At 46.0% G+C, this 27062-nt stretch overlaps 2 protein-coding genes across 7 annotated transcripts in view; one reads left to right on the top strand and one right to left on the bottom strand.

Moving 5' to 3' along the window:
• The window catches only part of PHYHIPL (phytanoyl-CoA 2-hydroxylase interacting protein like), an 83739-nt gene extending 68607 nt beyond the window's left edge, over nucleotides 1-15132 (top strand). For all 3 annotated transcript variants that reach the window (XM_031956955.1, XM_031956953.1, XM_031956954.1), the window contains exons 2-5: nucleotides 521-717; nucleotides 2072-2246; nucleotides 7324-7441; nucleotides 13298-15132. In XM_031956955.1, coding sequence (XP_031812815.1) covers nucleotides 553-717; nucleotides 2072-2246; nucleotides 7324-7441; nucleotides 13298-13832 — 993 coding nt within the window. In that variant the 5' untranslated portion in view covers nucleotides 521-552 and the 3' untranslated portion in view covers nucleotides 13833-15132. The remainder of the gene's footprint in view (nucleotides 1-520; nucleotides 718-2071; nucleotides 2247-7323; nucleotides 7442-13297) is intronic.
• The window catches only part of FAM13C (family with sequence similarity 13 member C), a 74064-nt gene continuing 61135 nt past the window's right edge, over nucleotides 14134-27062 (bottom strand). For 2 of the 4 annotated variants that reach the window (XM_031956949.1, XM_031956951.1), the window contains 5 exons: nucleotides 25481-25695; nucleotides 22644-22739; nucleotides 20624-20823; nucleotides 19758-19859; nucleotides 14134-16059 (listed from right to left, as the gene is read on the bottom strand). In XM_031956949.1, the coding sequence (XP_031812809.1) occupies nucleotides 15936-16059; nucleotides 19758-19859; nucleotides 20624-20823; nucleotides 22644-22739; nucleotides 25481-25695 (737 nt within the window). In that variant the 3' untranslated portion in view covers nucleotides 14134-15935. The remainder of the gene's footprint in view (nucleotides 16060-19757; nucleotides 19860-20623; nucleotides 20824-22643; nucleotides 22740-25480; nucleotides 25696-27062) is intronic. The other 2 variants (XM_031956950.1, XM_031956952.1) reach the window with 1 other exon arrangement.

Below are 27062 nucleotides of genomic sequence, written 5' to 3'. Positions count from 1 at the left end.
GAGAAACAAGTTAAGAAAAGGTAGATGACTAAGTGCAGCAAATGCCAAGGTAGGACGGGTCTCCTTGGAGGTATCATATGTAGGAGACGGGCTGGATGGCACCTCAGGCCCTCCACAGTTCTGAGCTTTGGAGAATTTGGGGATTTGGAGAATCACTCCTCTTCTGGAAAAGACCAATTCCAGTCTAAGGCCTACAAGATGCTTGACACTGAACTTACTTCAGGAGGCACTATGGCCCGTGAAGAGAATGATGAGCTGAACCTGGAGAGACAAGAGTTTAAATTGAGTTTTAAAAATGCATTAACTTTTACCATGGAATATCACCTAGTTTCCATGAAGTTTAATTTTCTCAGTAAAATGGGGGCAATAATATTAATGGCATCTACCTCACAGGGTGCTTGTGAGGTCCAAATGCTAAAACATGTAAAGCACCATGGAAATGTTAAGTGACTTTTGTTTTCTAAAATTCTACCTTTGACGAACGATTCTCTTAATGATTTTTATGCTTCTTGTTTTATAGGAAACAAATCACAAGATAGTGGCATAGCAGAAATGGAGGAGCTTCCAGTTCCACACAACATCAAAATTAGTAATATCACATGTGATTCTTTCAAGATTTCATGGGAAATGGATTCCAAATCAAAGGACCGGATTACACACTATTTCATTGACTTGAACAAGAAAGAGAACAAAAATTCTAACAAATTTAAACACAAGGTAAATAGAGGCCAGTGGATCTCGGCCATGCTAAAAGGCTGTGTAAAAACGTTTGTGCTTTTAAAAATGTAAACAGTAAATGAATGGTAAATTATCAAGGGCTTTTGCAAGAATGCTTTCTAAAAGGTTAGTGGCCATTACTATCTGAATGGATCTGACATGTCATTGAGAGGGGAGAAATAAGCAGAAGCCATAAAAACAAACCAAGAAAAAAGGCATATTTTAAGGATAAAGGAAACCTGTTGATTAATTTTCCTTTCTATTGTGAAGGAGAGAGAGGATCAAGTTGCCACTTCTTCACTAATCATAGTTACGCAGGAAATCTTAAATCAGGAGGTTGAGCCTCTCACTGCTCAGATATTTGTTTGGAAAAAAAAAACTCTGTTCTGTGACAAATGCGCTCTGCTGAACAAAAATGAGAAAATTCATTTTACTGAACTCCTAGGTTAAAAAATATTTTCTATCATTTTAAAAAATGGTCTTTTGAGCTAGAAATGTTTCTTCCTCTGCATGCAAAATATTCATTGATGAAATTTTTTAAACTAGTGTTATTTATTTTTACATGTAATTGAGGAAAATAAGATACTAAATAAGTTTTAAAGTAAAAATATATGTATAAATACATACAAAAACACTAATACGTATATGCAAAGACACCTGCTCCTTTGCAAAGGTGAGGATCTCTGATATGAGACATCAGAAATTTTAGGTGTTCATTTGTTTTATTGAATTTAAAAATCTTATTTAAAAAAATTCTTTTATAAATGATAGCTCCCTTGAAGGAGAAGGAAAAAATATAGGGTAATGAAAGATATCAACAGCAATATTGTTTTTAAGATAAAGTTTTGAAAATCTTTTTAAAAATTCATTGATGGACTATCATGATGTCATTGGATAGTACAAACTAAGAAATACTTTGACCAGAGAGGTGATTTTATTTTAGCAATTTAAAGATAATTTACACAGGTACAAAGATAATTTGCCAAAAAATTGTAAGCTCTGTTACCCAATGTCCTAATTATTTGTGTGTAGTCAGGATAGTGGATAGAAGCAGGGAGTCAAAATCTAAAACTGACTTCATGTTCTCCCTCTGCCAGTGACTTGGACAAAGCTCTGGCCTTCTCTAAGTGTAGGGCCAAAGGCCGTTCTGATGCTAGTCTACCATCAGTGGGCGGTTGAGTCTTTCCTCCTCCCGGTGTGGTTCCTCTCCTTAACTGGCTCTGTGACCATGGGTCACTCACAGTCTCCCCAGAAAAGGCCTCCTAGGCCATGTCTTAGGTTCTCCGGAAAGCTCTGCACCTGCAGGACTCTGGGGATTCATGCAGTTTTAGCGATCTTCTCTTTCTTGTCTTAGGATGTTCCCACCAAATTGGTGGCCAAAGCTGTCCCCTTGCCCATGACTGTGCGCGGACATTGGTTCCTCAGCCCGAGGACCGAGTACACGGTCGCTGTGCAGACCGCCTCGAAGCAGGTGGATGGGGATTATGTGGTGTCTGAGTGGAGTGAGATCATTGAGTTTTGCACAGCAGGTAAGCCCACTGGGAGGGCCGGGGAGTGTGGTGGGGGAGGAGAAGGGCGGGCGGGCCACAAAGGCCTCCCCAGAAGAAAAAAGGGATCCTCTTCTCCAGCAAGTGCCTGTGAATGTGACCTTAAAAGTGTTTGAACTGGCCAAAAAGTGCTTGCCTTTCTTCCTTTGACTTTTAGGAACAAAATGTCAAAAATATTTTGCAAGAAAAACAAAATTGTTGGGAATGAAGCAATTTTCGGTATATTTTCTAGGTTTCATATTGTAAGGAAATAAGTTTCTTGTTTCTTCCATGAGCTCTCTTTCCCCTCAATATTTGTGAGGTAACTAGAAGGGGCTGCAGTGCACATAGGGCTGGGCCTAGTCAGGAAGATCTGAGTTCAAATTCAGCCTTAGATACTTACTTGGCAGTCTGATCTTGGGCCAGACATTTGCCTTCACCTACAAAATGGGAGTGATAGTAATGGCACCTCCCTCCCAGGATTGTTGGGAGAGTTAATGAGATAATATTTGTAAAGTAGGTGCTTATTAAGTGCTTGTTTCCTTCCTATGATCCACTAACCCTTATAGAATGAGGGAATCAACCGCAATCTCCCCGAGTAAGAACACTGGGAGTCTGCCTCAGTGTTTCCAGCTTTTAAAATAGAACCAGAAAAGTCAGAGGCCGGCTGACTGCCAAGCCAGTGACAAAGCTGGGACCTGCCCAATCAGCCAGTCAATAAGTGCTTATTAGACACCTACTGTGTGCCAGGCCCCCCACTGGGGACACAAGAACAAAAAATCCAACATCTTCTTGAAAGGATTTGACGTTCTAGCAGGAAGTCAAGTACAGTCTTCAGGGGAATAACACAAATATGCTCCGAGTAGTTACATATAATGTAGTCTGGAATGGAAGACCCAAGGAAAGGCTGAATCTGAAAGGGACTGAGAGGGCAGGTGACTGGAGAGTGGTGGTGATAATATCAATCATCAGAGCAACAGCTGGTTTTTGTGAAGGGGGAAAATGTGTAGTGAGGCTGGAAAGCTGGAGGGGCTCAGGTAGTAAAGGCCCCAGAAGCTAAAGAGACGAATGCAGATTTGATCCTGGAGGCAGAAGTCATGGGGTCAGAACAGTGCTCAAGGAAATGGCTGTAGCTTCCAGGGGTCAGGAGCTGGGAAAGGCTGGAGGCAGGAGGCCAAGTGGAGGCTGTTGTGATAGTGTGGAGGAATGCCAGTCTGAATTAAAGGAATAACCTCAAATACTCATTGTAAAGGTGGACATGGGCAAAGCTAATCAGCTCCATTTGGGACAGGTAGAGCTTAAATTTCCTCCAGAACATCCAATCTGAAATGTTCAGCAGTTAATTTGTTGACGTAGTTCTGTAGATCAGGGAAAGACCAGACCTGGAGAGAGTCGGGTGCCATCCCCATTGAGAAGCTGGCTAACCTCCCGGGAGCTGGGGTATGGGGGCAACCCAGGGGCCTAGTGAAGCCCTGAAGGAAGGGGCCATGAGGAGGAGGATGAAGTCAGTAGGGGAAACTGAGGCCTGCAGAGAAGCCTGTCTCTAACGGAGAGGGTCCAGCCCCTGGAGGGTAAGAAAGCTACCGTTCCCTAGACTGATTGGAGTTTGGAGTCCTTATTACTGTAAAGCATTGTGCGGCTGTTAGGGGGGATCCAGGGATGACACTCCCTGTGAAGCGTCTATTGTCCTCGCGTCCCGCTTAATTGTGAGGTTTCCTTCACGGGTTCTTTGTCTCCACCATTGTTTGCACTAAGGAGCTGTCGGGAGAGGTTGTGCGTCTAGTGAAACATTCAAGAGCCTGCAGAAACGCCATGAAAAAGCCATTCCTTTTGCCTATTTCCTGTTGCCTAGCAACTTGCTCCAGCTGGGCTCGGTGCTGAGCAGAGAGAAGCTACCTTTCTCTCCCATTGCGCCAGCCTCATATTTACTTGTATAATCCCAGGTCCAGTGCATGTCTTAGTTTCTCCTTTATTCCAATATCCTCTTCTCCTTCTGAGCCTCAAACTCAATCACTACCTCTTCAGTTCTATTAACAACTGACTAAATAGTCCCCACTCGTCAGGATAAAAGCCCATATTTCCAGACGTTTAGTCTCTGGGTTGGATTTTTACAGATGGATTTATATTCTTGATCTTAGGAAGGCTAGAAATTGGAACTGGAAGGAACTATAAGAAATGAGTTCTATTTTCCCCCTTAGTGTATTCAGTTTGATGTGTATTAAAAATTTCCCCCAAATTTTAATACACATCAGATTGAATACAGTAAGGGGAAAATGTATTTTGTTTTTCCTTTTTTTTTAAATGAATTCATGAGATAGCAATGAGTAATTCAGGGATTTTAAATTTCCTTTACCTGAAAATATTTATTGATAAATCTATTGATTTCTATTTCCTGATTTGATATGGGTCTTAATAAAGAATTAAATAAAATGAAATGAATAAAAATAACTAAGAAAAAAATGAATTTTAATCAGTTACTTAATATTACATTTTATGCCAAACAAAAACTGCATCTTTGTCCCCTGATTTTCTGGCTTGCTAGCTTGAATGATTTTATTGATCCTAACTCAAATATTCTGAGTGTGTGTAATAATAACTCAGATTAGACAATGCTACAAAATCTAATCTGTTATTTGATGAACTTGGTTGCATGAACTAATAATTTTTAAATAGAAACGGGCTCCAATTCAATCAAAATAGTCAAAGAGGATGTTTGTAGCTTTCGAGGTTGCTTGAGTTTGCAGTGGGTTTGGCTAATCTATTGTTCTCCCAACCTGTTCTGTTGGGTACATTTCCTACATGCTCAAATACTTAGAAATCATAGCATATATTTCAGGGGATAGAATTGAAATGCTTTGGACTTTAGTTTGTTTATTAATTCTGTAAAGAGATTATTAATTCTGGAAATGAACAGAATGATCAAATAGAAGAAAAAATGTTTATTTTATATATCATCATTATTTACATATGTATACTAATAATGATATCTCTGATTAAAGAACAAGGAAAAATAGCTTTCAAATCCATGTGAAGACTTTTGTTCAATGAATATTTGTTAATTAGCTATTATATGACATTTACGAGATGTGAGTTTTACAACCTTGAAATCAAACTTGTTGATCATTAAATAGTGTATCAGAGAAAAGTAGTGACAAGTCCTTTCTAAGAGATCAGAGAAAGAGAATAAATACATCTTTAAGATGTCTGCAGGTGTGCAAATACATGCTGCTTAGCAACATCAAGAGAGGTAGTGTCTTGCTGCCCTTTTCAGTTCAGAAAGTGTAAAATGTCATTTGAATACATTTTCTGGAACAAGATGTTTTACTCTTTCCGACACATCAGGCTTAACTCTGAAAATTTGGGGGCAGAAATCTTCCTGGAATTGTGTACCTCATATAAAATTTGCCCAGTGCTGATTAGAACATAAATAAAAGTCATCTGTATAGCAATGGCACACAGCTCTCTCCTTCCTGAATTCTGGGAAGATGACAGGCTCTCAGGGTTCCCTAGAGGAGGCTTTTTGTCAATTGCACTGATTGGTGGGATACCTGCAGGAACCATTTCTGTAACATCCTGATCCTTGTTTTGTTGAGTTACTACTGAGTCTGAAATACTTTGGAATCATTAAAAATGACTTCAAAGAAACCTTTTCATTATGTTCAGCACCAGTATATCAGATATAAAGGTACCTGAATTTCAGTCAAAGCACTTTGTCCCTCTTCGTCTTTTTTTCCATGTGCCCCACAACTATTTGAGGGAATTTTGTTTTGGAAAAAATTCAAAACCCCAAAGGACTGCAAAAAGGCTCTTGGAATACTGAATTGGTGAAGAGAACCATACTGCTTACCAAGGACTATAGCTTGTCAGGAATTTTGATTCCCAAGAGAATTGGAACTTGGTTCTGTTTCTTACTCAAATATTTCTAGCTGTGTGCCCAGGGAAAAGTCATTCTGGAAAATATAGTTTCTTCTGTTAAATTGGAATATTACCTAACCCACTTATCTATCTCATAAAGTTGATATGAAAATCAAATGAGATCCTTTTAATTTGAGAAGGTGATTTGAAAACTGTAAAGTTTTCTAAGACTGTACTGTAAAGTAAGAGATAATTATGATTCAGCTCATCTCATATCACTGTTTTTAGTTTTTCATTTAAATTAGCAACTCAGGAAAGGGCCAATATGCAACTGATTGTCATGATTTAGATTGCATGAGGAACCTCTGGGCTCCAAATCCATGATGCAATGAATTACCTTCCTAGTCTCCTCCAGATTTTCACTTGGGGGTTTTTATATCTCCATGAGTAAAAACCAAAAGACAGTTTAAGCAACTAGTAAAAACAGAACATAATCATGGAATTGGAAAGAACCACAGGTTGTATCTAATTCTACTCTCCCAAGGGGATAAGTAAGTGGCTTATTCACAGCTGTTTCTTCAGGGCAGTGGACAGACATGAACCCCAGGCTCCCGTGCCATATTTGCATTCTTAATAAAGCCACTGTGGACAGACATATAGGTACACACGTGTCCGTATTGTGGTGGTGTTTGTCCTTTATTCCTGAAGAGGACCACAACATCAGGAAAGAGATGTCACAGCTTGCAAGTGAATTGGATTTAAGTGAGGTAGGGCTGTGCCAAGTCACCAGCCTCCATCTCTCCTGTGGCACCAGATGTGTATGTACGGGCATGTGTAGTTTGTTGTGTAGTTTGCAGTCACGTCCGACTCTTTGGGACCCATTTGGGATTTTCTTAGCAGATACTGGAAGGGTTGGCCATGTCCTCCTCCAACTCATTTGACAGTTGAGGAAACTGAGGCAAACAAGGTGAAGAGACTTGTCCAGGGTCACACAGCTAGGAAGTATCTTGAGGCCAGTTAAATTCAGATATATGAGTCTTCCTGATTCCAGGCCTGGTACTTTACCCACTGCACCAACAAAGAAACAGTGACTTCCTAACAATAGTTGAATTCTTACTTTCTTAGAGTGAAACTGAATTTCCTACAGTTTCTAATTCTAATTCAAAGTCTAATTCTTAGGCCGCAGTCTTATTAACAGGCTGTCTTCTTTTTTTTTTTTTTCCAGATTATTCAAAAGTTCACTTAACACAACTTTTGGAAAAAGCTGAAGTGATTGCAGGACGCATGCTTAAATTTACCGTTTTTTACCGGAATCAGCACAAAGAATACTTCGACTACATCCGGTAAGAACTCAAAAATATCATTTCGAGAGAGTAACTTAAGTGTCCCTTGATTTAGTACTTACATAATTCTGCCTACTCCAAATTTTGCACAGAAAATTGCATTCTATTTATTTGAACTCTGAAAGGAAAAGGACTAAAACAAAATCACTTCCCCAAAAGTTCGATTCAGAAACTAATTAGTATGGAAAATAAAAGCCCATGTGAACTTGGATAAGAATTAAATGAATAAAATTATGCTTGAAACTCTAACCTGAGATAGCCTGTTGCTGGTGTGGTTAAGTGGCCTTTTACATTTTGTTTTTTCAAATGCCTCCTCTTTGGACTTGCCTGCCTGTGAAGGCGGCCTCCGTGGTGTGCAGTCTCTGACCTGGTCGCCATCCCCGTTATGCTGCTGTGCGTGCTCTTGGTCAGGGAGCGTCGATGCCTCTGTATTGAGAGAGTGGCCATCTCATCTACCCGTTTTTACTCTGCTAGACATTTAACCTTTAAGCCCTTTTTTTTATAGACATTGAAAATGAGAAACTGGGTGGCCAGCTCTGTGCTGTAGTCATGATGAAATCACACAGAAACAGGATAGAGATGCCTTCCCTGGTGCCCTGAAATCCCCTCCCTTGTTTTGGATGTAGGTGACTCCTGCAGCTCTTGCTCCTCCGGCTGCCTTTGAACCTGAAACATCCATTTGATTCATGTTCCCAAAAGTTGACTGGTTACCATGGAAGCCAAAAAAGCCTTTGACAGGTAGCCAAGAGATTCAGTTCTTTGGGTATTTTCTAATGTTTTTAGTGATTTGTTCATTATAGGAGCAAAGTGCTCCCTAGTATTCAAATGTGAATTTTCAAGTGAAATCACGTTTGTAAAGTGAGAAAGGCGCTCAGCCCATGATCCCAACCTGCGACTGCCAGAGCCGCTCAGCCCAACATGACGTGGCTTTGCTCAGTGTCCTCAGCAGAGGGTCTATTTTCCTGTTGATAATTTCAAGCTTCTTAGCCCAATCAGAATAATCTTTGTTTTGTGGGGCTTCTATTCTGGTAGGGGGATAAAGCACACATATAACCACAACATGTGATCAACAGACAGGATATGATTAGAAATGGAAATAGCTAGACTCTTCAAGGGCCCATAGAGATGATCTGCTTAAGCCAGAATCTTATAATGGCATTTAACGGAGCCTGTAATCATGGGGCATGTGAGGGAAATTTAACGCGTAGAGGGACTTAGGCTTCAGCTTTAGGTTTTAGCAAATTTGTGAACACTTTTGTAGAGGAGAGAGCCCTGCAAGAGGGGTACTACATTTTTACCTGCTAAAGATTCTCCCTTGGAGTGTAATCATTGCAAACGCTAAGGAGTGGCCAGTGGGATGTGCTGTTTATTAAATCTGGAGCCTGTGGGTCAACAGATGGGCCAGGAAGTACTCCAGGTCAGGAACCACCTTTTTTTTAGACAATATAAAGGAATTACCTCCTAAAGGAATCACTTTGTGTGTCTGTTTAGAGTCAGATTTCTAAAGTTAATCTGGTCATTGCTGCTGCCTTTAACCAGGAATACACTTAGAACTCTAGGCCAGATAAATAATCTGGCATGGAACCAAGTCAAGCAAACCCAGAATGATTTTTGCCAGCCACTGGAGGTCAGTGTTGCTCCATGACACGTACCCACAATGCCATTCTGGGTGTGGTTTCTCTCCAGACTTGTTTCAGCTCGTGCCACAAGCAAAGACCAGTAAATATGGCCTGCTACATAACGCTGTGTGGAAAAGTCAGGGGGAAGGACTGTACTGTTCTTCTCAAGGGCTCACCTTACAGCAGCTGGCCTTCCCATGACAGCCGTACAATTTAGGAATACATTTTTCTTACAGGATTTTTAAAAAGGACCAGGAAAACTAAAATTAGCAAATGAATCTTTTTTGGTCACTCATTGAACGCCTGAATAGAATTCATTTCATAGTCATCCACACCCTTACAGGTGATGGTTCTAGAAAAAAGCTCCCCCCCACTTCACTTTGCCTGCCCCCAGGCCTCCACTTGCTCTTTTGGCTAGGTTCAGGTGCCAGGAGAACAGCAGAGGAGCCCCCGGGGGCCTTGGCAGCTGAGCCACGCTGGAGCAGGTAGCCCAGGGACAGCCTTCTGGAGTTCTGGGCCCTCGGGTGGCTGATAAAAGATTTATTCCCTAGGAATTGGCAAGAACTCTGTCACTTCCTCATGAATTCACCATCTCTCCCATTTATAAAATCCAGAATCAGCATGGTTGTTGTTTAACTTAAATATGCTTGAGTCAGTCTTCCAGAAAGTCCAGGTAGGACCCATCACCTAGATTTTTACCTTCTGATAACATCATTGAAAACAATAGCATTTTTAAGGCAAAAAATAAAGTAGGGCAAAGGAATTAAGAAAAGCTAAGGGATGAACTCCCTTAGAGCCAATCTGCTTTCTCTGACCTTATGTCCTGGGCAAATGATTTGTTTAAGTCTTGGGAGGAGGTTAAACCAGAGACAATTAAGGTAGAGAAGGAAGGTCTCCTGTTCCCTCCCCCTGGGGATGCAGGATGAACCCCAGCCAGATAGGGGGGTGAACCTCTAAGGCTGCTCAGGGACTGCCGAGCCATTGCTGGCTGAGAAAGCGAGGGCCGCCTGGGCCTTGGGGATCATCTACTCCCCTCCCTCGGGCTGGGGGTCAGCCTGAAATGAAATGAAGCCCCTGAAGGACTCTGCAAACCTAAAAGGGAATGTGAACCCTCAGCCAATAGGGATGCTGGGCTTGCTGTGCCAGGCACTGGGCTGGGAGCTCTCCAATTATTACCCATTTGGGACGAGAACATAAGTCTGAGTGTCACATGAATCACTGAAGCAACCCTGGAGGAAGGTGACCGTGCTCCCCATTTCACAGATGAGAAAGCCGTGGCAAATAGAGAAAAAGGATTACACAGCTAGTGAAATGTCTCTCTGGGCACTGTAGTCTCCACACACACACACACCCCTCCCCACCCCACCCCCGGCTGTCCAAATACTAAATGGGTACCTGGGGACCCAGTGGATAAAGGGTGTCAAGAAGAGTTCAAATTCTGCCTCAAACTGGGTAAACCTTAATTTCCTTCTTTGGGAGATAAAGCCCATAAAATGATTCCTTCACACCCTAAACCTATGATCCACTGATTAGTTAGTATTATTAAAGCCATTCACTTTCCAGATAGGAATATTATGGCCCAAGAAAGTTAACTCCACAGCCAAAACCCCAGGGGGCAGTTGGTAGTCACAAGAATTTGAACTGAGGCCTTCTGAATCCAACTGCCCCTTTACTACAGGTTAAACTGTTCCCCAAATCAGCTTCATCCCTATTACTACTTTAAACAAGCAAACAAGGCAGTGGGATTTCCTGGATCAACCAACCAACAAGTGGGCAAGCAGAGTTCTTGCAAATAAACTGAGGGGTGGGCTTGACACCTGAAAAGTTGGCCAGAGACTCCGTCCTTATGACCCAGACCACAGAGGGAAGCCAGCCGCTGCCCACCTCACAGTATAGTGCAGGCGGAGGCATGGGGCAGCTTCTGGGGCCCCTTACAAAGCAACAAAAAACATCTTTAATATTCTGAGAAGGAAAATGGAAGAATTTTTGTCTCTATAGGATATTGAACCAAATCATTTTCCTTATTTTTTAGTGGATGCTCAATGTAACAGAAAATCCACCGTTTACTTTTTATTCATCTTTGACCAGTGTGATCAAGTTTATATAGATATGATTTTTGGCTGAGGCAATTTAGGTCACACAATTAGGAATTGTTAAGTGTCTGAGACCAGATTAAAACTCAGGTCCTCCTGACTTCAGGGCTGGTGCTCTATCCACTGCATCACCTCGCTGCTCCTCAAGTTGATATTTTTAAAAAGAGTGAAACTTCTGTTCTTATAAACAAGAAATGCCAGTTTTATCTGAATAACTGCTAGGAAGACATTCCTTGTCTTCTTTCAAGTCAGCACTTTGCACAGTGCCTGGTACATGGGAGGCATTCTATAAATGTTTATGAATGATTTAGTCTAGAATTGACTAGTTTACAGTGACTAAAATTATCTAGACTGTTAAAGCATATAGTTATTAATAACTTTATATTTCTATAATTAAGACTTGAATATCAAAAAGTCCTGGATACTTCGGCTGCATTAAATATTTAATCCTATCTTGTATTTTGTTCAAAAAAAGATTTTTTAAAAAACTTGATAATTTCTCAAACTGCCCTCTTCATTTTTTGACTAGGATAGTGTGAGTCAAAAAAGATTCCTTTTTATTCAGATTGTTTGGAAAATGGAGCATTCTGATTAACTGAGAATTCTGGTGTGTTTGCATACATTTCCACAAATCTCCAGTTTCCAAAGAATCAATCTCCAATCCCCAATACCCATAAAGGAGCCTCAACCAAACATAATTTCACTTAAGGGTGATTCAGATAAGACTTTGGGTTCTTGTAGTGTGTCCCAGGGTCAGCAGAACCAAGGTAAGCCTACAAAGTGGGGGTACTTTTGTGTCTAAAATTTAGTAAATGGTCACCACCTGTGTGGTGTGGTATACCACCGTATGCAGAACCACAGAAAATGAGAAATGCTCTTCCTACTATGGATTCCTACCTCAACTGGGGGGAAAGGCAAATATAACACAAAGGCAGTTCTATGTAGAGTTGATGGGATCTTTGAACCTTGATCCCTTTTTACAGTTTGGAACATTCATTCCATCTGTGAGGAAGCTAAAGCTATCAAGCCGTGGGGCTCCCCAGTTCCAGCCTTTCAAGGTTCCATTACTCGTATGAGGTGTCCCATAAGTCTGAGAGCTACATGAATCTCTTCAAGCTTTTCGCAGTGCAATGGCTAGAGCACTATGCCTGGGAAGACCCAAGCTGGGAAGGGCTTTGGGCACTAGCCACTGGGTGACCCTGGGGCAGTCAGACAGGCAGCCACTCTCTGCTCCATTTCTTCAGTGGTCCTATGGTGATAGTGACAGTCCCTCCCTCCCAGAACTGTAAGCACTCAGTAGCCTGTTGACATCTAGGAAGCGCCATATAAATGCTATTATTAAGCTTCCAAAGGCACTAAAGTTTTTGGCACCTGAGTGTCTAAATGGGTGGGAGCCTTCATACCGGTCACTCACCTTTGATCCCACTGCTCCCAACATCCCTGATCTTCTCTTTGAACTCCTCCGAGCACCGCGGAATGGGACACCATGTAGTGTGGTCATTCTGATCCTTGTGGTGATTGCAAACCAGATCACCCAACTTAGCTTTTGCTCCAGCTTTGCCCTAACCCTAAAACTACATTCAAAAGGAAGGGTCTGGCCACCACTAGGGATATTTTAAAAAGAAATGGGTCCAATTTCAAAAGAGGCATTCCAAAAAGATTTTAAAAATCCATTCTATCGTGTTGTAGTTATAACTGACATGACTTGTAGAATTGGTGAAGTCCATGGTGACCCTCTGCTATCCTGGGATGATGTGTCATGATTACAAGCTAAGGCACAGAATGGACTTGACCTCCATCTCCTTATTCCATGACTTTTCATCTCTCTGATTGATTGTAGATTTGGCATTTGGCGGTGGTTTAGATTCCAGGCAAATAGAAATTTACCATATTAAAGGTCTTTCCATTTTGCAGTAGGGGATCTCTCACTGTAATAGTAAAGCTGTATGTACCCTATTAACTATAAGGCTTGCAAAGAGCGCTCTGTAACCCGCAGCTTTTATGTGACTGTGACCATTCCACTACCTGCCCGGTAAAGAGCCCAGCTCGGCTTCTAGAGCAAGGTTCATAGGTGTCCAATAGCATTGCGGGGAGGGAGAGAGTAGCACTGCCAGGCCCTAACCGGTCCCCTCCTTGCCTTGCAGAGAGCAGCACGGGAACGCCATGCAGCCCTCCGTCAAGGACAACAGCGGCAGCCACGGGTCCCCCATCAGTGGCAAGCTGGAAGGCATCTTCTTCAGCTGCAGCACCGAGTTCAATACCGGAAAGCCTCCCCAAGATTCCCCTTATGGCAGATACAGGTTTGAGATCGCGGCGGAGAAACTCTTTAACCCCAATACCAACTTGTACTTTGGGGACTTCTACTGTATGTACACGGCCTATCACTACGTGATCCTCGTCATTGCTCCTGTCGGGTCACCGGGAGATGAATTCTGTAAGCAGCGCCTTCCTCAGCTCAATTCTAAGGATAATAAATTTCTGACCTGCACCGAAGAAGATGGCACTCTGGTGTTCCACCATGCCCAGGATGTCATTTTAGAAGTTATTTACACTGACCCTGTGGATCTCTCCCTTGGCACCGTGGCAGAGATCACCGGTCACCAGCTCATGAGCTTGTCTACTGCGAATGCAAAGAAAGATCCCAGCTGCAAAACCTGCAATATCAGCGTTGGACGCTAACACGCTCTCGCAGGTCCTTCTCCTCAGCCCTCCCGACACCTCCAGTCCTCCCCTAGGAGCATCTGACCCTCTGTTGTCCATTCTCCTTGCCAGGTGTTGTCCTCTGAAGCATGTCCATGCCGCTGTCACCAAAAGCAGGCAGCTCCGTCTCACAATCTCTTTCATAGCACTTTTAGTACTTCCTCTTCCCTCCCCTTCCCTTTGCTTAGATGATGATAAAAGGTCCTGAGTTTTCCTTCCGGCACACTCGTTTATGGCCTAGATGCTGCAATGTTTTTTCTTTTTCCTTTTTTGCCGAACGTAACAAAATGAATCTATATAGGCAGCTTTAGCAGAATACAAATTAATGGCTTACAAATGTTGTTTAAATATGCATTCATTTTAATCTACTGAACAAATATTGGGATAACTCCAAACAGCATGAGAGGTTGTAATCGCAGCATGAGTTAAAAATCTTGAAGCCTAGAATTGTCAGCACTTCCAACTTGTTGTTTGACAGTGTTATTTATGTTATTTATATTAGCTAACAGGAAACAACTACTGTGTTTCAACATAATAAATATAATAGAAAAATATTTTATTTGTACTGTTATATAAAATATTTACAATCATATAGAATATATAGATTACATTTTAATAGCAATTGTTCACGTCATGAAACAACTTCCCCTTATCAAAGACATAGCTTGTAAATCTCAAGTAAGTAGCTGTGTATCTGTTCCTGTTATTATTAAGAGATGGATTTCAATTAAACAAGTTTACGAAGGAGATTATTCTGATTCATAAAAGTTATAAAACACCAAGTCGATACACAGAAAACAACAAGCCAGGGAAACGAAAGCGTCCACTTGTGAAGTGGTCGATGTCTTTCTCATTCAGACTATGAAAATGTGAATTTCTTCAGAAACATGCTTGGATGTTACATACACTAGAAATGCAAATGTGATTGATTGGGACCAAAGGGAGGGTTGCCATTTTACATACTCCTGAGCAAAACAAAAATGAACTGGGCCGTGTCGTTTCCATACAGAGTGGCAATCGACAACATACACTCCATGTGATGTGACTGACAGGATCCTCCTCTCTGGTCCTCTTCCCAAAAGCTCCATTGCCCTGAAGCATTTTCCTGTATTATGTTAGACAATGGGGCAGACAATCACAGAGCTCTTAATTTTTGCCCAGAAACAAGAAATCACAGCTTGGGAGGAAATGCTTAGATCTCACCAAGTTAGAGCGTTTACATTTAGAACATTAAGAAAAATGCCTATTTCCAATGGAAAAATAGTCATATAATCCGAGTTTCGGGAAGCAAAAAGCTTAGCGATCATAACCAGCGATTCAATTATATGCTACATACACTCAGCTATCCAAAATATCTATTTTCAAATTTGAACGCAATATTTTTATTTTAATATAAACATCTGGCAAGTATAGACAAAGAATACTTGATAATTCACAAAGTGCATGCCGTCAGAATGAGCTTTGGTAATCGGAAACACAAAATTTCAAATCATAGGCAAAAATAAGGTGCTAATTTGAATAGAGAAATTAAAAATCATCAATCACCTATTCTAAGATCCGCTATCTTAGGGAGGGTAATGAGGACATTAAAGGACAATTGAACGTCTGTCGATTTTTGCTCATCTAAAAAAACTTTCTAGTAGAAGCGTAATTAACTATTTGACTACCAATGTTATTTCCTTTCTATTTGAAAAAGCAGAATTTCTCCTCTATTGCTTTGTTTTCCCCCAAAGAAGTTTTAACTTTGTCTTCAGAAACTGAATTGGATTCATTTCCTGAGTGAACTCCCTCAACAATGGAATATATTGTTGCATCCCTGTAAGATCAACCGAAGTCAACATCAACCTTTAAAAAAAAGAAAGAAAAAAAAGTGTGCTGGGCTGGGAATGGTCTAATCGTACTTGGGGATTCTTCTCCCACAAGCGGCTTCTCAGTTTCTCCCATCCTTACAGTATCACATTTACCATCCTTTCTCCTCCATAGCTTAAAGTGCTTCTCAATGTGTTCCAATGACCCAGCGGGAAGCAGAGGGCAAGAAAAAGTGCCTTGATTGAAGGATTCGATCAGGACTTCTCTTCCAGCTCAGATAGTTTTGGACACGTCTTGCTTACTGATGAGAACCTCTAGTAATCTTAATTTGGCTTTTATGTGCTTATACTCGTAGTATTCATCCGCCATGGGAATCCGATCTTCCTTCTGTGGGCTCCTGGAGGGGGAGAAAGGATGACATAACGTGTCAGGTCACAAAAGCCGCCTCCTTCCATCGAATGATGGCTTTGGGGTGGTCCCACACACAGGCCAGGGAAGGGACAGCTCGCCTCACACAGGGGGCTGTCCCGGGGCTGACTTATTTCAGTGTATTCATGGGATCCTCATGGGCTCGTGTGGAAGAGTATGGAGGATACCCCTCAAAGTCTGAAGAAAATGGCCCTTATTTAGTCTGCACTACCCAGTGTAACTCTGTTTTCTATACAAAATAATGTGTGTTGTATCGGTAGGACATTAAATCATCAACTAGAAATAATGACATGCCTATTTACAGAATCTAAACTACCTAATCTGACCATATGAAAAACCAGATAGTTACCTAAATGGCTCGATATATTAAGTCTCACTGTGTAGTGTTCTGGGTGAGGTAATTTCCAAAAGTCTCGACTGGCATTTTCTTTCTACATAGCAATTCAATTAAAGCTAGACGTGTGTACGGATTTTTCTATTCCATGTTCCAAAGCTTATATCCTTATGCTTCCATTCACATTAAAGTAGACTTGGAGTACACCTGTCCACAAAATTATTTGCTTTCTCTTCAGAGTATTTGTGTTGTCAGGAAGTGTTTTCAAGGTTCAAACCACTGCTATGGGGTCCCAGAAGGCTAGCAACCTAACAGTTGCTAAGATGGTAATTTGTTTGCAAAACATTTTATATTAGTGACCTGGAAATGGAGAATAGGGGTTAACATAAAACCACTCACTGCAATTAATCAGGAAAATATATTAAAAAGAACTTTCAAGATGAGTATGTTTAAGAAAGGTCAAATGCTCTTCCTCTTTCTCTGGACCTTTTCTTCCCACCGGCAGTAAGAGACGTCAGAGATGCCCAGCTTTGCTCTTCCATAGCCAAGAAAATTAAAAGAACATCCCAAGGTGACATAAGTTCTTAAAGCATCGCCCAATTCACTGAAATCGGAAGCATCACAAGTAATATGGCGCAGAACTAACAGGAAAAATTAGTGGAAAGGCTCCCCACTCTGGCTTTTCTCTAAAGCTAAATTGCTTCGGCTCACTCGGCTTAAATTCTGGCTTCTAGACCAAGGCCCCGGGACTCATGATTCTGGGAGCACATGCCAGTAAGAACTGGCGAAGGGGCCGGGTGGGGGGGCCAGTACTAACGGGTCCCTGTTGGGTCCGGCCTCAGGGAGAGCCCACCCACCTTTCCACAAGTTCTATTTGCTCCCATCCCATCACGAGACCATATTAACACAGTGGGGGCACCCAGCAGGGACGCTGCTCCCCTCCCTCATCAAGAGGTGCTCTTGGCTAACGAGCAAGAGCCAGAGAGTCCTGACCTCAAGAGGTCACGGACCCAGAATCCCTGTGGCTTCTGTGGAACTCCAGGGTGGCGAAAAGTGCGATTCACCCCACAGAGCAGGCTCCGCCCACCCAGCGTGCACTTATTGAGCACCTTTTGTGTGCCAGCCAGGGCTGGGCCACGATGCCATCAGTCCCCGTCCTCAAAGGGCTTACACTTTGGGGGGAGACACGGCCTGTGCATGCACATGCACACATGTGCCCTGCCAGAACAAACTTTCCCGGGAAGTCAGACAGTCTTCAGTACCTCTCTGTTGGGGCGAGCTGCTGGGAGGCAGAGTCTTCCCTAGACTGGGTCCCTGAAAGCAGACACCCCCATCCCCCACCCACAAAGGTACTGGGCGTGGGCGATGACCCTCCTCCCCGTCCTCCACCCAAAGGGGCCAAGGTCAGCAGAGTTAACCCGTTCCAAGGGGGGGCACAAACGAGCCCAGAGAGGGCGGCTCTGGGGGCAGTGACCGCCATGTTTACAGCATGACTGGGAGCGCCAACACGCCCGCACACGTGGGCTCCCTGCGCCCTTTTGGCAAGGATCTCGTCGTATTCTCTCTCCCTTTCCCTCCCTCTTTCCAACTTGTCCAGCTCTCTCCTTCCCTACCCCCCCACCCTGTCTGTCTCCCTCCCTCCTCCTCAACCCCATCTTGTCTGTCTGTCTCTCACTCTCACAGGAACGGGATCTGGGGCCCCCGCACACATCACCAAATGGCCCTCCTGGTCCCCGATTCCTCTCCGGTCCAGTCCAAACTGAGCCCAGAATGGCCTCCGCAGTTTAGTCCTCAGGTGATCTTGGACCAACAATGTCTGCCCTCCCTGGACTCAGTTTCCCCCCCCCCCCCCCCCCCCCCGGGCCCCCCCCCCCCCCCCCCCCCCCCCCGGGGGATCCAGGACACGGTATTTCCCAGGTTCCCAACAACTTCTAAGACGGGACGACCAGAAGGACGGCCCTCGGTGCTTTCAGACTCCGTGTTTCTGCTGCCGAGGGCACCTGCCTTTAGCACTATTTCAAGGATTGATGCTTTTCAGGCAAACAGACTCATGGGGCTTCTTCCTGGGACGGTCGCTGACGGTGCATTACCCAGTCCCAGCTTCGCCACAACGAGGCAGACACAGGGCTTTCCTGAGCCCAATTTTCAGACCAGGGACCCCCAGGACTCTCTCCCCAGCAGGCGAGGATCAGGAAGGGGGGCTGGCGTCTAGTCTCTCTGCCTCGGCCTGCGGCAGGTTCTTCTCCCTCCCAGGCCCCTCTTCCTGCAGGGGCTGCCCACGCCTGTCTGAGAGCTCAGCAGGCCCTTCTCTGGGGCGCAGTCAGGAAGGGAACATGGAGGCCTGCACTGGGCTCAGAGTCAACGGCCGCAGTCCTTCCAAGGGGACCGGCCAGACCCCCTCTCTGCCCTGCCACCGAACCCACAGCACTGCGGGGCCTTAAACCTGTCCTGGCAGCGTTCGCCCCCTGGGACGCTGCCATCCTGCCCAAGGAGTCCAGGGTCTCTCTCCCCCGCCCAAAGTGGCATCCGCCACACTTCTGGGCTCTTCCATTCAAGCTGCCCGCATCACCTCCGTGGCCTCCACCAATCAGGTGCGAGCTCCGTGAGGGGCCGGACACTCACCCGTGTGCCTCCATCACTCAGCACAGTGCTGGGCACCCAGAAAGCACTTCACAAATACCCATTCACCCGAAGCCCACTGAGGAGTAGTGTGAAATACTGGCGGCCCCGATTTGTGGAAGGAGCTGCTTTAGCATCTGCTAAACTGGAAGGCTGGGCACCGGGTGGGCAGAGGGGGCACCTCCACGTGCCAGCCCGAGTATCAGTTACTGCTGGATCCCAGCTCAAGGCCCTCATCTCCCCAGGCGAGGCAGGCTACATACTGAGTGGACGACGACTCCCGAGGAGTTCTGGGACCGATGCGGGGTCGTCCCTCCCCTTGGGAGGTCTGCCGGCATAAGCTACCCCAGAACATCCTGGGGCCATCTGTGAGGAAGCTGGGCAGCGCGATGGAGAGCACAGAAGGAGAGCACTTGAAATTGGGAAGGCCCGACATGGAATCCAGCCTCAGACATGCGCCAGCTTGCAAGTACCTTAATCTGTGCCTCAGTTTCCCTAACCGTAAATGGGGATTATACGAGCACCTCCATCTCCCAGGGTAGTTGTGAGGAGAAAAGGCGCATGTGCTGCCCTGTAAAAATGCTGGTTACTGCTGGGGAGTCTAACCCAGTAATCACTCTCTGGTTCCCCACAACCTCACCAGCTCATTCTGCACGTTCTGGACAAGGGGGTCATTGGCAAGGGATGCTTGGAAGGCACCTGCCGGGTCTTACCGTCCAGTCTGCTTAAAAAACTGCTCTTCAAATTCCCTTAAGGCCTTCCGAAGCCTCTTCTTGTCGGCTCTGGTTTCTCGAAGATGGTCAAGTAAAACTGGCCTGAAAAAGGTAAATACGGACAGGCTGACCAACTGGAGAGACCATTCATCTGGCCCATAACATGGTCTGCAGACGCCAGACCCCTGAATGAGTCCAGAGTCACAGTAAAAAGAGGGGCTTCCCTGGGAGGGGGAGGCGGCTGTGGAGGCCTCACAGCTACACAGAAAAAGGAGAGCCAGCCTTTGGCACCGGGCAGCCGCTCACCCGCCGAGGGAGGTAGGGACAGGATGGAAACCCTTGCTGGAAGGTGACTGGGGCCGGGCCCAGGTGATAGTGGGAAGGCACAGGGCCAGAGAGAAGAGAGCGAGTGTCCACTGGTCACTACCCGGCCAGAGCACCTGGCAATAACGTGGCGGGAAGAACCGGGATAGCCACGTTTACTCCTGGATGGTTCCGTCCAATACAGTAAAGCAGGCGGGCCCAAAGCCAAGCAAGGTCGCATTTCCGGCCAATTAGCGGGTCACCAAACGCAGGGAGTGCGGGCTGTGCCGCCTGGTGAGCCTCACTCCTGTGGGGTTTTACCCACCCCAGACTCTGCAGGAGGGGCCTGTGGCCCAGACTGTACCAGCAGGTGGAGCTCAGCAGCGCTCAGAGCTCCCCTAGGGACAACAAACCCCGTGAGCTCATTCCAGATCATAACACAAGCAACATTCGTGGGCTAGCCTGCCCACAGCGGGTAAAGTGGAGAAGACTAGCCCCCGAGGGAGGGAGAATTCTGGATGGGCACTTGCTCTAGCGGCAGAGAAGCCCCAGAACCCACTCACATGGTGGCCTCGTGCAGGTTGGACATGGAGAGGGCCGGAGGGCGGACTTCCTTCTTTGCATCCAGAGGCAAGGCCGCAGCCGGCTCGGCCTCGTTGGGGAAGGGAAGGGGGTCGTCGGTGGGCAAGCAGGAGGCCGGATCTGACAAGGAAGGCTGGTGGCTGCCCCGGGGACACTCGTCATCAGAGTCTTCTTCTTCCTGCTTATCACATGGAAGAGAAAGGAGGGAGGGAGGGGGGAAAGGAAGGAAGGAACAAAGGAAGGAATGAAGGAGGGAGCGAGGGAGGGAAAAAAATCAGGGAAGAGAAGGAAGGAAAGAATCAAGGGAGGGAAAGAAGGAAGGAGGGAAGGAGGGAGGAAGGCAGGCAAGCAGCGATGAAGCAAGGAAAGACGGAAGGGAGAGGAGAGAGGGAAGGAGGAAGAAATGAAAGGAGGATAGGAAGGGAAGGAAGGAGGAAAAGTTACCAAACACTCAAGATCTGTCCTGGTGTGCAAAAGGCCTGCTGGCTTTGGAGGCCAAGCACCTCTGTGGATCCCACCTGTGCTGCTCATAACCCCAGGGCTGCCATCTCATCTCTCTCTGTACCCACCCTATATGGCTTGGGGCCTGGACCTAACACATGCTAAATGAATGGCTGTCCATTAACTGCTTGATTTATGGCTTGGTTATAAGTTTCCTTTTCTGTAAAGGAAGAGGGTTGTACTGGATCATTTCTAAGGCCAGCTCTCTAATAAAGCCTTTGAAGAACTGGAACAGGGAGCAAACAAAACTGCACTAAAACTATCCACAAGGGGCCATTCGTTTAAGCACATGGAAGCATCTCTTGGGAGCAGCTGAGATACCCATGGGATGATGAGGGACCGGACATGGAAGGTCAAAAGAGGTTGTGATCCCAGAGAGAAATAACCCATGACTTTCTCACCAAGTGCCCCTCCCCCACAAGGCCCGCCAAGCCAGCTTCCTCCACCCCCTTGCAACCAAAGGTTTTCAGATCCCAGGGTTATGACCAAGGACCAGGATTAGGGCCAGAACGAGCCAGTGGCCCTTGCACCTGTCACAGAGCTGTTATTATGTGAAAAGCCAGGACTTGATCCCAGGTAGCTCTTTTGCTTCAGAGATGGAGCTTTTCTCACTAGGACCTCGAGTGAAAATCCCTGAGAGGGGAGTCTGAGGATCTTCAGTGACATTCCCACAGGCACAAAGCTACAAGTCAGAAGGGGCTGGGACATAAACCTCAGTAACAGATTCAGTTTGAGACCATCTGATCTAATTCTCTTGCTTTACAGATAAGGAAACTGAGACCCAGAGTATAAGTAATTTGATCATAATCTCACTGGTGGTAAATGCAAAGGCAGGATTTGAATCCAATTCTTTGAACTCCAAAGTCAGATCTCTTTCCCCTACAACTTCCTGACTTCAACAACAACACTTGACCCTCTCCCCCCAATTCTCTCGGTGTTTTACATTTAAAAAATCCAAAGAGTACATAAGACATCTGTTCAAATATTAGAATTTATTATATATTAACATTTCTTTGTCTTTTTGAATTGCGGGATGCTCAGCATCTGTCTTTGCTCTTACAGATTTGTCAGCAATCCTGGCTGTTCTAATTGCAATCAATTACTCTTAAAAATGGTCTATCAGTAATTTCTGAGCACCTAATTCACCCTCAGATAATGGCAAAAAAACTATTAAAAACATAATTCCAATTTTCTTTTTAAGGGAAATAAATTCACCCATACGGAATAAAGGACCTACTTCTCCTGGCTGAAGGGCAAAGCATTCGCAACCAATACCAACTGGACATCTAGGGTTTCCTTCCCTCCCCAGAAAATTTATCAACAGTGAATGTTAACAACGATCCTAAAAACAGAAGAACTCCATCCTTGGTAGCGACCACTGACAAAAGCAGGCAGGAGAAAGTGCGTGTTTGTTCTCTCAGCCCCTGGCCTAGTCTGGATCGCCCACACTATCTTCCCAACTCCTAAGCAAGCAAAAGCTCTAGTAGCACTGAGACTTACAATGGTGGGGATCAGGGAAGGCGTGGACAAAAGCTGCTTGATGATTCTGTATCGGTCATAAAGGGGTTTGATCAGGCTCTTGTCTGGTTTGGTTACCTGAAAAGCAAGACATTCATTACTGCTCTCCTTATACCCAAACATTGTTTGGAATGGGTCAAAGAAATCCCGAGACTCAGTGCTCAGAACCTGAATTCATGAACACAGGAAAGCACGTAGTTTTTAAAAGTTCTGAACAAAAACCTTGCCAGTGTCCTGCTTAACAGAGCTCCTATCTACTTTAGCGAGAGATCTTAACTTTTAAAGTCCTTCACTGAAAAAAATACAAGTAAGTAAACAAGGTCGTTCATTGAGAAGTGATCGAGTAAACGGAGTCCAAAAAGTCCAGCTCATTTCACTATCTTTGCATTAACTCTTCCTGCGCTCCATCTCCCTGATCCAACCAGGGACCAAATCCTACTGATCTCCCACATCTTCCCTTCCACTCCCACGGCCACCATCTTCATCCAGGCTTCATCATCCCACGCCTAGATTGGGGCGACCCCCTTCCGGCCGACCTCATGCAGTGCAGGGCTTCCTTCCCACGGGGGAAAAGCCCTCCCTGCGCCCTACCCCAGAGAGCCCCACCCCTTTTTCTCAGCTTTCTCGGCTCCATGTGGAGACTGATGTGGAGGCACGGGGAACTGGCCCCCCAAGCCAGACTTGTGAACAACACAGAAACTAGGAGAGCTGCCTGAAGAAGTGCTCAGGGAAAGATCAAGGAGCAGTGGGAGGACTAACACTCAGGAGGAGATAAGGAAGCTCAAAGTGACAAAGGAGGGTGAAAAGGAGAGTCAAAGAAAGGAAAGGACCTCCGTGCGAGGCAGACAAAAACGACCCTCGCCAACCGTGCCTATGGAGCTGCTCGATCCCTGTGACTTCTGGGAAGAATAAAACAAAAAGGGCAAATGGAGAGTGAGAGCCCAAGAGAGGAAGCTGAGGAGATGAGCCAGCAGGTGACAAAGATCAGCCACAATCCCACTATGTGGTGGAAAGGGTGCCCTGGGTTCTCGTCCTGCCTCAGAAGCCGACTCGAGACAAGAGCCTCTGGAAAGGATGGACCTTGACCAGCTGACCTCAGAGGTCTATCCAAGCACTAGATCTCTGGCCATGAAGCCATCTGAGACCGCAGAGGAAGGGAAAGGTCCAACGACTTTGACCCTGATTCCCAGTAAGATTCAAGGCTATATTGCTCAATGCAGGATTTGTGTCTATCTAGAAAAGTAAGCTAGGGGCCCCAAAGACTTCACCGAGAACAGGGCGTGACAGATGAAGGCTCTTAATACTGATTGACTGCTGAAGTGTACTTCCTCTTTGGAAGGGTCTCTAAAGGGGCATGTGAGGAGAATGGTACAGCCAGGGCTTAACTCATGAACAGGATTGCCGGAGGTCAGCGGATCAATTAGACAGGGTCAAAGAACGGTCAGTAATGGCTGCATGTCACCGGAAAGGAGGTCTCTGAGAGCCTGCCCCAGTGGTCTGTGCTTAGTCCGGCCCTGTGCTTCCCAATTTGTGGTACCTACGGGCCCAAAAGGACCAAGGCCGACGTGATCCTAGGATCCACTGGGCAGCGAGGGTGGAATATGACAGATAGAAACGTCCCACAGTGGGCTCAGTGACTCCGCAAGTGCAAAACGCTGGAGTCAGCAGTGTGGGTGGGAGGCAGCCTCCAAGGGGCGGGGAGAGTGCACATGGCAGTGAGGAGGGGACCCCACCGCCCTCTCTTAGGGCCAAGACCTCATCTGGATGGCGTGGCACCACTGCAGCAGGAGACAGGTACAATGCCCCAGGGCAGCCATCCCAAGAGCGAAGGGTGTCAAAGGAATGGAAGGTCAGGGCTACCTGGGAGGTCCCTTCCTTATGACCAAAGTCTTGGGGAGGGTCCCTGGCAGCAGGGGGCATCATGACGGCACTGGGCCCTTTGGGAAGGGGATGGGGACCAGAAATGAGGGCAGAACGCAGAAAAGTCACTGGAGCAGCGAGGGCTCTGGCCAGGATTGAGGGACAATAAACATCAGCGTGTCAGATGCCCACGCCCAGCAAAGCTCCTGACTTTGAAGCAAATCAGATCAAAATATAATTTGGAAACGTTTAATAAAATAAATAAGAAAGCAGCACAACACAGTTAATCTGTGGTTTGCTAAATTAATATGCTATTTCTCTGTGAGGCTGAAATTTGCTGAGATAAGAGATGGCCCAGAGGGTTGGAAGAGTGTCGTGAGGGAGCTGGGAGCACCATTTTGCCTTCCAAGAGATAAACCAAGGTGGCCACCTTGATGATGACCCTTTGGGTCATTTCCCCAAAAGAGCTCCCAGGATGAAGTCAGATGCCCTACCTCACAGCGGCACAGAACTACAGCCTTTCTAGAATAATCTACACAAGAAAGGTCCCAGTGCACCCCCAGGAGCCCGATCCTGCCCCCCAGACCCCAATCCTGCCCCCCAGGGCTCCAATCCTGCCCCCCAGGGCCCCAATCCTGCCCCCCAGGGCTCCAATCCTGCCCCACAGGGCCCCAATCCTGCCCCCTAGGATCCCAATCCTGCCCCACAAGGCCCCAATCCTGCCCCCTAGGACCCCAATCCTACCCCCAGGGCCCCAATCCTGCCCCCCTAGGGCCCCAATCCTGCCCCCCAGGGCCCCAATCCTGCCCATGCTTGCCGACTGCGCAGTCCCTGATGGATGGGACGCCCACACATCCCACTCTGGACACAAACCCTCAAGGTGCCAGCCTCCCATGACCAACCAATCTTGGAGCAGCAAAAGGCAGCGCTGGTGCCACTCTGGGCACTTCCTGAGATACCTTGGCATCTTCCTGGGCAGCCAGTGGCTCTCTCTGCTCCTTGGGCTGCTTGACCAGGGCATCTGGCATTTCTTCTCCAGAGGAATTTGGCTCAGTGCCTGCAGCTTCTGGCTTCTCCGTCTCTTTGGGGGCGGCAGCTGGTTCCTGATGCAGGGTCCGGGGGGGGACGGCTTTGGGCACACTGCCCTGCTCTTCCGAGAGCTTGAGCTTCAGTTCTGTGGGAAACACCGTTAGTGAGCACAAATGAGCCACCATTACTCCGGGGGACACAGCAGCAGCCTTCCAAATCAGATCAGCCCACTGCTGGACAGGTCTGAAAATGGAAGGAGAAGCACTATGGGGGGTTACCCAGGGAAGGGAGAGCTGGCCCTCCTGAAGCAGGGTGCGTGGCCCCCTAAGGAGTAGGTCCTGAAAAAGGACTATGAAGGCTTCCTGGCCTGCAAATAGCTCCTTCTCCACCTGCAAAAGGTGCCTCTGAAGCCTGGAAGGTCTTGCATTACATGCAGCTACCTTAGTAGCACTCATTAGCCAACCTTGGCAGGCTGGGAGCAGGGAGAAGCCTGGAGAGATTCTGGGAGCCAGGAAAGAGGGGCTGGGCCCAGACCAGCAACGTCCACCACGAGCTTTGCTGGCGTCCCAGCTGGGCTGAGGCCGTGTCCCTGCTGTGGGACTTTAAACACTCTTCTCTGTAAACAGACTGTTGGGAAGCAGACCCTCAATGTCCCAGAATGCTCTGGCAGACTTTATTTATCAACCTCTAAGCAATTTATTTTTCCCTTATCATGCTTCTTAATTACAATCTGAAGAGCAAGCAAAATGGCTAAACATTTAGATGGATGGTGTTTGGGGGAGAGCAGTAATTACACTATTTTTTCCCCAAGCATTTAAAAAAAAGCTTTATTGTGCATTGTTTTTATTCCGAAGTCATCTCCTTCCCATTGAGCCCTTTCCTACTAAAAAATTAGCAGTTGTAGACAAAGCCGGCGGCCGCCCCCAACTGCCAACGTCACGGGGAGCCAAAGCTCCCTCACACCAGGGGTTCCTTCCCTTTCCCTGCCATGAGAAGAGGGAGGCTTGTTTCTTTCTCACTGTTCCAGGACTGAAACCGTTTGCTCCATTAAATGGATGATACTGAGCTGTCTCGGGATAGCAGGTTAATAAATCAAAGCATCCTTTGTGCCCCAAACGCCTCCCTCACCATTTATAAGGTTGCCTGAGATTCCTCCACCATAAAAGCCATCCTTCAGACAACATCTAAACAGACTTTCCCAAAGTGGGAGAAAAAAAATTATTCCATGAAGGAAAAGTTAGAAGAGAAAGGTCTAAAGTTAGTCAGTCAATAAGCATTTATCAGCACTTACTCAGCAAATTGGTGGGAACATCAAAAAATAAAGAAAAGAAAAGAAAAAGAAAAACATGGATCCAAGGGAAGATCGATATTTGTCAACCCAGAGTAATGGCTCCAAAGTGGCTTTTCCGATAGAAATGCGTCAGGGCCCTGGTCGATGGTGGCTCTCCAAGGGCCGTTCGTTTCACGAGTCGGCGGGCCTGCTGCCCAAATGGCTGCTGGGAGCCAGGCCCC

This window comes from Sarcophilus harrisii, chromosome 2, assembly GCF_902635505.1.
Source record: "Sarcophilus harrisii chromosome 2, mSarHar1.11, whole genome shotgun sequence".
In the NCBI taxonomy this organism is placed as follows: Eukaryota; Metazoa; Chordata; class Mammalia; order Dasyuromorphia; family Dasyuridae; genus Sarcophilus; species Sarcophilus harrisii.
Note: the sequence above shows the minus strand (reverse complement) of the source record. Positions and strands in the feature narration are given on the sequence as shown.